Source organism: Branchiostoma floridae, chromosome 17 (genome assembly GCF_000003815.2).
Source record: "Branchiostoma floridae strain S238N-H82 chromosome 17, Bfl_VNyyK, whole genome shotgun sequence".
Classification (NCBI taxonomy): Eukaryota; Metazoa; Chordata; class Leptocardii; order Amphioxiformes; family Branchiostomatidae; genus Branchiostoma; species Branchiostoma floridae.
The window spans coordinates 15,441,922-15,453,764 of record NC_049995.1 but is presented as its reverse complement, the minus strand read 5'-3'; the positions used below and the strand labels follow the sequence as shown (position 1 = coordinate 15,453,764).

Sequence of the window (11,843 nt, the reverse complement as noted above, 5' to 3'; positions counted from 1 at the left end):
GCAATCAGCGACCCAGTACAAAAAAGAAATGGCCAGCAAAAGTGCCAACAAAGGCCATAGAGAGCCTGCTATGGAGCCTATCTTTAACTGGTCGCCTGGACTCACCGCCGGACGAGTCCACTCTTGCCGAACAGCGTCAGAAGAGCGCAGAGAAACGCAAGAGGCGCACTGAAGTAGGATATGGGTGAAAAGTAAAGATTTTTGTCGCTTAACTGATGATTTTGACTTGGTTTCCATACAGCAGGATACTTGCTTGGACTCACCCCTGGACGAGTCCACTCTGGCTGAGCAGCGGCAGAAGAGCGCAGAGAAACGCAAGAGGCGCGCCGCCGTGCTGGAGGTTCTGGTGTTCGGTCTCTTCATCGCTGTTGTCATGGCAACCTCATACGGGGAACGGAGCCCCATGGCGTTCTACATGACACAAAATGTCGGGAGGCAGATACTGGAGACTGGCGACGTTGGGTTCTTTGAGGTGGGAACTCATCCAGCAACTCACTCACTCACTCGCTCACTCAATCACCTACCAACTCACACCCACTCTCACTCATTCACCAACTCACAGCTACTCATGATCAGTCACTCGTTCACTCACTCTCTCATGATCACTCATTCGCTCACTCGACATTCACGTGTATTAAGAATCACCAAGCCTTCAGCATTTAGGTGTATGGATTCCTAGACATTTCAGCGTTTCTCTTGACACGAGGAAGTGGTGGTGGTTCAAAGATCCCGTCTCGGATATTCAGCATAGTTTGTTATACGTAGTACATACATATGTACACACTTGGAAGTCTTCTCTATGCAATAATCTAATCCGTATAATTGTAGATCGATGATATCCCGTCGTTTTGGACCTGGATAACAACCGGGTTGATGCCCGCCCTTCACGTGAGAAGCTGGTACAACGGCAGAGTCAATCCGGACGCCATGTTACTTACAGACATGGTCACCTACCCGCTTGGTCCCGTACAGCTTCGGCAGGTGCGATTGGGGCCAGGTGAGTTAAGAAAGTTTCGTTGATGAAGCCACTTAATTTTTGTGTGTATTTCACACCACGTAAATGTTTGCAGAAATGAATACACTTATGCCCAGCTCTTGTTTCTTTTAATGTTTGCAATTCTGTTTCACTAGGACGAGGAACTTTCAATAATATATAAGGTCTTTTAATGGTGTTGGAATTTGAATATTCTACTTTTTCCTGCATTAAGAATCCTATAATTTTGACCAAGCAGCTGTATTTTTTTTTTGAAACGGTCAGACTCTTCAGATGGCATCTTTCGCAAATGACTCTGTTGAGTAACTGCTACTTGGCGTATAGTTTAACAAGATGCCGCATGTACGTTTGGAATGTGGGAAGCGCAAGTTCTCTTATAGAGGTATTACTGCATGGAACAGTCTTCCACCATCTGTAAAAACCTGCACGTCAAAATCTACCTTTAAAACCAAATGCAGGGCTTGGCTAGCCTGACCTCTGACCACTCAATGAAACTGACGACTTGATAGTATTTATTTTGTTATCATTATTATTGTTTTCATTAGTTTCGTACCATTATTTTCATTCATTATTTGTATTGATATCATCATCACTAGCAGCATCTATTGTTATGATTAGCATTATTGTTACATCAGTTTCATTACTTTTGTTATTTAATCATTTCATTTATTGCTGTCTATTTATGTTTGCCTATGTTTGTGATGTATATGTTTAATTTAATTTTATGTAACACGCAGGGCTCCACTGAAAAGCAGTGCAAGAGCGCTGAGTTTGGACCGCCCTGGATAATGATTACAGAAATAAATATATAAATAAATATATGTCTAACCCTCATCAACGTTTTCTGCACTTGTCATGTCTAGGACAACACTGCGCTCCACCCGATCAAATGCTGAACGTGACATCGCGTTGTAGAGTGCCGTACACACTCAGTGTAGCCGATACACAGAACTACAGCTTACATTGGGTTACTGTCAACACAACAGCAAACGGAACTGACAACACAGTCTGTAGTCCCTCCAGCTCACAAACATCTCGAGAACTACACAACTGTGCGAACAACGTGAGCCCATGGAGGTATACTTACGCTTCACTCACAGACGGTAAGACCTGGTTTATTTGTTTGGTTGTTATGGACATACTGTTCTTCCTAGAGTCCTATTCTACATGTATACATAAATATGGATTGTCCGACTTCTAGTGGAATTCCCATGTGTGCCTAGGAGAATCTCGGATTGGCCTAGTACAGATTGGAATATCCAATCTGCCTTACGACAATCTGAGATTACCCTGAATACCAATTTTAAATTTTCAGAGCCAACATAATGGCAACGCTGATATACTTCGGCATGAAATTGCCAGCTTGTACTGTATATTATCATCTGTAAGGTGGTTGACATACGTGACCTTGTGGTTATGGTAGTTGCCTCAGATTATAGCTAGAGGTCCTGAGTTTGCATCCCTAGAAAGTTTTGATGTTATGGGTTTGAAAATATACTTTACACGTTAAGAGCTCATCACACTCGTGAATAAGGGTAAGTTGGGACTGAATCGGTGGGACTGAATCAATTATATCTGCGCTGTATAACAAAGCTTGTGCTTAAAGGCGCCCAGAGCAGTTTTTAGTGCATTAAAATTGGGGATATTCTGGATGAGACAATCGGTACGGTATTGACATTTACTTCACCATTCTAGCACATTTGTGTCATTATTTCGTACTTTCAGCGTTTAGAAGGACGCACAAACATGCCGCAAACGGACCCCTTTGATTTATTATATCCTACAATAAATCAGCACAGGATCGAGCCACTAACGGTTTCCCGTCGGTACTTTTCGGAGATTTTCGAACGCATGAGGTCATCGAGCGAATTGAATCTGATTCGCCCGTTCGCAAATCGAAACTTTATTCGAACAAGTGACGACATCTCCGGAAGCGTTCGGGATTCATTTGTCATGTTCGCGTGCGTTCCGAAAATTTGAAATAATGGCACGTGCAGCGCTCAGATTTTCAATAAGTTCTCACCACCCAACGACGTCTCATCTTTGCTCAATAAATGTTGATATGCAATGAGATAGTGTTATTTAACCTTACTGTGTGTAAAAATGTCTTGAAAATTAAATTTCAAAAGACTCAAAAACTGCTCTGGGCGCCTTTAACGCACAAAATACTCGTGTCTACGCCTGTCATGCGATGCAAAACTGCAGCGAATGTCGTAAATGTTTAGATGGTTGCTGTTGTTGTCTCCAGGTATCCCTTATTTCGGACAGCATGGCTCTTATATCAGTGGCGGGTACATCGCTTGGCTAGGAACGACCGACGAGTCCATGACATTTCTAAAACGTCAAAGTTGGCTGGACGAGAACAGTCGCGCAGTTTTCATCGAGCTTATCCTATACAACCCGCACGTGAACCTGTTTTCGGTAGTGTCTCTGGTTGTGGAGTTCAGCAATCTCGGGGGAGTTTACAAGAGTTCGGAGATCGTAACCGTTAGACTCATACAGCATGACGTCATCTTACTTCTGGTCCTGAGAGGGGTGCTGGCGCTGTTTCTACTCTACTTTGTATTTCGTGAAGGTACGTTAAAAGTCACGAGTTTTCCTCTTTAAATGCTACAAAGTAATTCGTTTACAGTGCATAGAAATAAAGACATCATTTGCAAACTTTAAGGTTGTTGAACATTTCGAAATGCAAAATGAGTCAAACCACCAGGTATTTTTTTTCAAGACTAAGATGTTTCAAATAACATCTTTCACCAGTGACTGAAGGAGTCACAGGAGTCCGAAGACAATCTAAAATGTCTGACTCTGAAAAAGGATTTATCTAGCTGTTTGATTTGTTTTTCTATCACGTAGAAGTCATTAGTAACAGATTTAGTGAGCTCATCTTCTTGTACGTTGCGTTTTAGGAAAGTCTCTTTTATCACGGCCACTGGAGTATCTCTCCGAGTTCTGGAGCTGGGTAGAGCTGCTGGTCATCACCATCGGTTTCAGCACCCTCGTCATCTACTTCTACACACAGAACATCATAGACGAGGTGGCAGAACAACGAAGGAACGGAAACTCCGTATTCCATCTGTACAAAAGCTCTGTCAGCTGGTTCCAGATCTCGACTTACCTACAAGGGTTTCTCATCTGTTGTGCCACGTTGAAATTCATCCGCCTGCTGCGCTTCAACTCTCACGTGTACGCCTTGTCTATGACCATGAAGAAGTCTCTCAAACCCCTCATGTCTTTTATGTTTTCTGTAGCTGTCATTTTGTTTGCTTTTATCCTAGTGATGGCGTTGACTTTAGGGTCAAAAATCAGTGACTATAAGAACATAAGTTCAACTCTTCAAAGCCTTCTTCTGATGATGTTGGGTAGTTTTGACTTCGACGCCCTTTCCTCGGGGCATAGAATACTCGGACCGCTGGTTTTCTTCTTGTACCAGGTTGTTATGCAGTTCATACTACTGAGCATTTTCATGGTGATTCTTTTCGATGTGTATGAAAATGAAGCACACTCTGAAAACCCACACGATATCGGCTTTACATCCTATCTAAAGGAAACGGCAGCAGAGACTGTTCAGAGAATCAAAAACACTTCGTTCAAAATCGAAAGAAAGAAACCCAAGATGGAAAGACGATTCTCTACAAACATGATTCCCAAGATATATAGTGGCCTACGTCATCTCAATAGCGATTCAACTATCTGAGGGCGTTTTACTCATTCTCATCTTATTATCTCACTGAGCTCACATTTAGGTTTAATAGTTGCAATAAGGTTGCCTAGCAACAGTTGCCATGTAAATCAGGTTTCTTTTGGCTAAACAATTGTTTCTATTGTTGTACAGAATAATTATGCCAAAATTCATGCTTTTATCATAGTTTAAGCATTATTTTGCACCAATCACCTGGACTATAAGTAACCCTTAACTCTTGGAAACGATTAGATGTTTCAGACACCATCCGATGTCTTTCGTCAATGGCACTGGAGAGATCTTGTTGAAGAGTAGTCTTTATATCCTAGCTATGAATCATACTCAGTTGCTTGAGTGAGTGCTTTTTGGCGTATCTTATGACCTAGATGTCTAACCTTCATCGACGTAACCCTTACCTCGTTTGACTTTTGAGTCGTGTTTAGGGGTGGGGAGACTTTTAGTAAATGATCTAGCAGTGGTCCATGACAGTTCATGATGACATTTGGCTGAAAGTGATTCAATGACTTGGACAGAGTTGACCATTTCAGTTGCTTTCTTTTTATCTTCATTTAAATATAATGATATCATTTAATGCAATTTTCTTCAATAAATGACTGTTTGTAAAGATAAGGTACAATGATATCATTATATTGTGGTGTATTGTACAGTATGTATATAATTCTATTACATTCCATAGAAAATATTGTAAAATAATACCCAGCAATGTAAATTCCACTGCCGTGCATTTTTCGTCGAGGCATCTTTTTCTGTAGTAATTGTACAACCAGATATATTACCATGATGTCACTGTCTCAGCACAGCTGAATAGTAAGTGTTTGGCTCAACAAATGACGATAGTACTAGTTCCACTTGTCAGCATTGTTGTAATACATGTATATTGAACTGCCTGTATACTTTTTATACCGTTTTCTATATCCTTTTTATGTTGCAATTAGCCCTTGGGCAAGAACTTGCAGCCAAAATTCAATTAACTAGACGCACAGGGAACCATACACCGTGAACATATGGAATACAGATGGTATTCTGTGATAACCGAACTTCTTCATTGAGGGTATTATCCAACTACATGTATGTATCCTCCTTTTTTACTTAATTCCAAAAGCGATAACAAATCATCCATACAATAACTTAACTTCAAGTCAAGTCAACTCATATACTGTTATCTATAGATATAACATTATTTATTTGTACATTTAGGACAGTATTAAATAAGTATTCCAGGAATGTTTAAGAGCTGTTGCAAAACATTGTACCGACAATCATTGAGCAATGATGTTTATTGTGTTTCATTAGTTAATTAATTAATTGATTAGTTTTATTTCAGGTAATTATGTTATCATCTAAACTCGTCCTTAGTCATTAGTATAAACACGGCCACCATGACAGTGATAGTGGCACTTGTAACTCCTAAAAACGGGTAACCCACGTGATCCAGAATATAGGCGCTTATTGGTGGAGAGACGACCTGCGTCAGGCTGACGACCATCGCTCCCAACCCCATCACTGCGCCTGCGCAAAACAAGAAAAGAGAAATTTGACTACGGACTCATAGCAAAACTAAAAAAAAACCGCAATGGCCGAAAAATAACTTCGTTTGATTTTGACAGAGGTAATTCAGTTCAACAAGTAGAAAATCACAGCCTATAACTATAAGACAGTGCGATGTTTAGTTCTTCGTATTCCTTCAGTACCTGTATCCTCCCGAGGTGACGCTTTTGACAAGGCCGCCATGATGACTGTGTTCCTGAGGTTTACTCCGAAGCTTCTGGAGACAGCGAACAGGTAAAGGTGCCATCTCTCCGTCATAGCGGCCTGCAAAACATTACATGTCATTAAACATTAAACAGTCATCATTCGATTAGAGTAGACGAATTCACACGTGGAATACAGAACCGCTTGCGTCGCAGTAGCGGGTGATTACTAGTACTTAGAATGCGCTCTAAGAACCGAATTCGAATTTGCGCTTACGCACACACTTTCGAACGCATCGAACTCGTCGAACGTACATTCGATCGAACGCGCTCGAATGATGGCGGAAACGGTTTAATCATCACTTTGAGACAAACAGTTTGTGTAGCCTATTGCCATCAAGCTGGAAATAGTCCTGTTCTTGTTACTATATTGCAACAGTGTAACGCTTGATCATTAAGACAAGGCGATTAGAACAAGACCTTCGGCATATATTTTTAGAATAAGCTCACAGCTATGACGTAGGACGACGTCAGCACCAGTGAAGACAGTAACATCAGATGGAAGTCCTTGTATCGTCTGGTTAAGGGACGGATCGCGACCATTTGAAATACCTGGAGAGGGTAGAAAAGTGATAGTTATCATACTTTTTAGATATGTATTTGGCATAAACATTGTGAAACATAAACTAGGTGTAATCTTGTCGCAAACCTGTCAATTGACATCGCTGAGTAATCATTTTCCCCCATTGAAAGATCTTATTGTGAGACTATTGATCATGAGGGCCCATTGTAAGACCATCGAGAGATTTGCCAAATTTTCAAACAAGCCTGGCCTTTAAAACCAATGTTCCTCAATATCTCCAACCAAGGCAATAGGCATTGGTCTATGTAAGGGAACGAAACTGACAGCATCAACGAACATGTCTGCTTGTGGCCAATGCCTCTGGTTTGGTCTTCTAGGGTTAACGTTAACGTTCATGGACTAAACCTGGTAAAGATGCACTGATAAATCGATCAGGTTTCCAGTATATAACTAACGCACTTCAACTTGTCTCCATCAACTTAGTATATTGCCAGGAAGTGGTCTATAGGCCTTGCTACCATCAACGTACTAGTAGTTTGGTGCCAAGATGTGGTCTCTTGGCGTTGCGCTGAGCAAAACTCAATAGACAAAAAGAAGAAGAAGGCAAGCCTACCACAGCCACCATGCTGTTATACATGGCAAAGATCCCGGCCTCCTGTGGCCCCATCCCGAACGTGTCCCTGACGATGATGGGGTAGGAGTTCAGTATGATCATGTTCGCAAAGATGAACGCAAACTTCATGCCAAGAAGGTGGGCCACAGCCGGGATCTTTAGTAGTCTCGCGATCTCGCGGAAGTTGACGATTTCTCTTTCTCTTTCTTAAAGTGTGAACAAAAAATGTGTGTTGGTTGTTGAACAACGATACTGTATCTGAATAAGTTAAAGTCAAAATACAGCATGGCACCTAATCTCGAAATCAATGTCGGGAGACGAAATTGTTAGAGAGGCGGAGAGTTAGCGATTTTGAACGTTGTAAGGAAAGAGTCCCATGTGAAAAAGGGACACCGTGTGGCCGGCTACGGGACTGTTTTGGGGAACGGTAGGGATCCTGACATTTTAGAACTGTAGTAGAAAGCAACCTCTGACGTGGCGACAAATAGACATCCCCGCAAAATTCCGAGACGTATCCCTGCCGGCAGTCCACTTAAACAAAGCTGTTGCTTCGGAGCCCGGCCGATGCTACACTCTCCACCAGTTCAAATGGGGCCGTATCATTACACGTAATGTATCTGTCACAAGGAAGCTCAAAGCTAGGGTATCAACGTTAAAGAAGTTACAGAAGATTTGAGACCCAATTTACTTTTTGGAGACAGTCTTTTGTCTCTACGCTGTTTCGTCTGTACCGGAATGTACGTCCAGGCGAGCACAGCGGACACACAGGACAACATGGCGGTGAACAGGAATGTGGTCGTTGTTCTGTCAAGAGAGCAAGGAGAACAAAGGATAGTATATTAGTAGTATATTATTAGAGTATTCGAAATAGAACAGGGGATTCTATTTGTTCGATATGGCGTTCGGCTGGAAGGGTCCATTGTCTGTTGCCATTTCCTTTTTTTGAAGGAGGTGTTCGAAATAGAATAGAGGTTCTACCTGGTTCTATTCGTTCGATATGGCGTTCGATTAGGATCGGTCCATTACCATTAGATTGATGTATTTGAATAACTGTATACTGTATGATTAGACCTAAGGACAATGGGATGCAGCTAATACTAGTACATGTTATCAGTATACTGAGACAGACGGTACTATGACGGCATTGTTAAAATGTCCACAATTGTAACTTTCTCATTGACAAGAAAATAAGGCGTTTCTTACCCATATGTCTCTGTAAGAATCCCCCCAAGCGCCGACCCGATCATATTACCGACAGGCATGGACACCCGTAACGCGCCCAGCTCCACGGCACGGGACGCGTCATCGGTGACGTCAGAGATAACCATCTGGTGCGCTGGGGCAAAGGGAAAAGTTTAAAGGTCATTTAGTTGTTAAATGGAGGAAACTTGGTTAAGTTAAAAAATAATATACTTTTCTTATAAGCAATTTTTAAAATATGGATATTAAATACTAAAGCATATAACAGATTTTCAGTATTTTAAGTGAGGATTTTAAATCACTTCTGTTTAACATCTTAATGTTGCAGGAGGCTCAAAATCGCCATGTATCTTCGGGACGTCAATAACTACCTACGTACAAAACTGAATACAAATCTATTGAAAGGACATTGTCATTGGGTTATAGGTGCGAAAAACATATACATAACCAAAAAAAAAATCATCGTCCCCATTGGAGGTGAACATCCTTCCCAAAGGTAATAACTTTATTTAACCTTTATCCGTAGGGTACCTATATCCGTTGTTTTAAACAAAGTTAGCGTTGTCTTACCTGTCGGAACGTGGGAGAAAACTAACGGAACTTTTGACAAGAGCAGTCCTGGGTACGAGTTAGAAACAGACAACATGGCTGCCGATGTTGCCATGGCAACGCATGACACCGTCAGTGACAGTCGCCCTCCGTACACGTCGCCAAACCTGCCGAATAGCGGTCCTCCCAGGAACTGCAGCAAGGCTGTAGTAGTGATGAGATGCCCCCACAGGGTGTTGCTGATCTCTAGACGCTTGGCAAGATACTGTAAATCGAGGAGGTGGTATTCAGCTTGGTTGTCAGACTGTGCATGCACACACGCACAAACACGCACACACACACAAACACGCACACATACGCGCGCACACACACACACACATACGCGCGCACACACACACACACATACGCACACATGCACACACACGCACACACACACACACACGCACACACATATATATATATATATATATATATATATACGAACGCCCACACAAATGTACACATACGCACACAAAATACACTTAAACACAAACACACACGTACACACACACAAACAACACACACACAGACACAAAGACACGTACGCACATAGGTACACACATGCACGCACATATACATGCGCATACACACTCAGGTACGCGCATGGACACATACACATAAACACACCACGCATACATACACACGCACACACACGATACACATGCATGCACGCACACATAAATGACACGCACACACAAACACGCACGCGCGTCACGCAAACAAGTACGGACTTTGCTATATAGTGACTGAACAAGTTGTTCATGAAATGACAAAGGTCAGTTAGTCGACGAGCGATCTGAGTTGGAACAAGGCAGTTACACACATATACTTGAATAAATACATACTCATTCTTTATCAACTTTATGCTTAGAAACATGAAGCTCTCAATACAATTTAATATCTGCATGAAGTCTTTGTGGAGATATTGAATGTAAAACGCTGTCTAAATCATTAAATGGTCAATTTTCGGACGGGAAGTAAAAACTGACAATACCTTCGAAATGTGCAAAGTAACTTCATTACATCCTACCAATAAGACCATTCTTACCGGCAAGGCCCCCTTGTTCATAGTCACACACGTATTGTGAAGTACACTGCTCACATGTACGACGGTCATCAGATGTCTCCTGGTTTTTTTCGTCTGCTCGACTATTTCGTGCTGGTTGTGTCCTGTGGCTTGCTTATCAGGTAGTCTGCCTCCCCCATTCTTAACTGGTACTCCATTTGATATATCTATCGTCTTCCTGGAGATCATGTTGGCTATTAACCTCATAAAGTGCTTCTTTTCTCAACATACATGCTACAGTAAGTTATTAGCATATTTAGGCACGCGTTGTGCAACCTGTGCTTACATTGTTCGGATATGTTTGAGGAAGGGCAAAGATCAAAGTTTAACTCTTGGCAGCTACATGTTTGCGCAAGCTGTACCCAATAATCTCCAAGCAGATCCTACGGTGCCATAAGATGGTATCAAAGCTGGCCAAGGAGTATAGCCGGCCAAAGGGAGTCAAACGGGCAACGGAGTTTGATACTATATTACGCCACCGTGGATCTGCTTGGAGATTAGTACCCAAAAGGTGCTGCACTTTTGTCGTGGCAAAAAAAAAAGATTGTTGTACGCCGGATTGTACACCAATCGGTGAGGGGGATTCGTTGCCTTTAGTACAGTGGGCATATACTCACTAGATAGCTTCAGACTTACAGTTGCAGTCAGGTGTGACGGGTCGTTCGGTGTAACACAGCTGTGCCTGCAAAGCTGGTGTGTTACGGCGAAGGGTGGTTATACCGGCTGTATAACAGGTTATATTGGCTGTATTTTACATAAAATACAGATACATGTCGTGGGCATGTTTTGGTCCCATTTCAACATGTATAACACCAAGATCATTATATTAGAGGGAGTAGTATCCACAAGGAGGTTAAGGATTTATTTTTCTCCTTGGTATCCAGTAGTGAATGAATGTAGGATTGAATGAATGAATGAATGAATTACATAATACCACAGTGACTGTATTGCGATGCATTGTACATTATCTGTATAATTTTATTACATTCCGTAGAAAACGTTATGAGATGTACCCAGCCATGTATTAAGTTCCGCTACCATATTTGTTTTAATTGCCAGTCCATAAACCTCAAGACATCTTTTCCCGTATTAATTGTAACGCTACAAGCATATATTTACCATAATGCCAGCACTCTCTTTCAGCACAGTTCGCGTGTTACTCTCCCTCAATAAATGACGATACTTGTCACCATTATTTTGCACCATCTGTAAACTTTTACCATTTATACCTGACAAAATAAATAGATACCTGACAACAAGTACTAAAATGAATAGATAGATACCTGACAATATGAATAAATACCTGAATAAATAAATACCTGAATTTATACCTGAGAACAATATAACTCATATACCGCTATCTGTAATATTTTGTAGTTTATAATTTATAATATAGTCTTGTGATACT

The 11,843-nt window shown here is 41.5% G+C and overlaps 2 protein-coding genes across 2 annotated transcripts in view; one reads left to right on the top strand and one right to left on the bottom strand.

Annotated features, from left to right (window-relative positions):
- Positions 1–5,889, top strand: part of LOC118404369 (polycystic kidney disease protein 1-like 2) — a 15,031-nt gene extending 9,142 nt beyond the window's left edge. The window contains exons 15-19 of the mRNA XM_035803439.1: positions 242–472; positions 829–997; positions 1,858–2,097; positions 3,243–3,569; positions 3,901–5,889. Coding sequence (XP_035659332.1) covers positions 242–472; positions 829–997; positions 1,858–2,097; positions 3,243–3,569; positions 3,901–4,688 — 1,755 coding nt within the window. The 3' untranslated portion in view covers positions 4,689–5,889. The remainder of the gene's footprint in view (positions 1–241; positions 473–828; positions 998–1,857; positions 2,098–3,242; positions 3,570–3,900) is intronic.
- Positions 5,890–6,030: 141 nt separating this feature from the next.
- LOC118404368 (solute carrier family 22 member 18-like) overlaps positions 6,031–11,843 on the bottom strand; it is a 12,595-nt gene continuing 6,782 nt past the window's right edge. Inside the window, exons 4-8 of the mRNA XM_035803438.1 lie at positions 8,270–8,385; positions 7,582–7,781; positions 6,896–6,997; positions 6,386–6,506; positions 6,031–6,203 (exon numbers count right to left, since the gene is read on the bottom strand). Of these exons, the coding sequence (XP_035659331.1) occupies positions 6,031–6,203; positions 6,386–6,506; positions 6,896–6,997; positions 7,582–7,781; positions 8,270–8,385 (712 nt within the window). The remainder of the gene's footprint in view (positions 6,204–6,385; positions 6,507–6,895; positions 6,998–7,581; positions 7,782–8,269; positions 8,386–11,843) is intronic.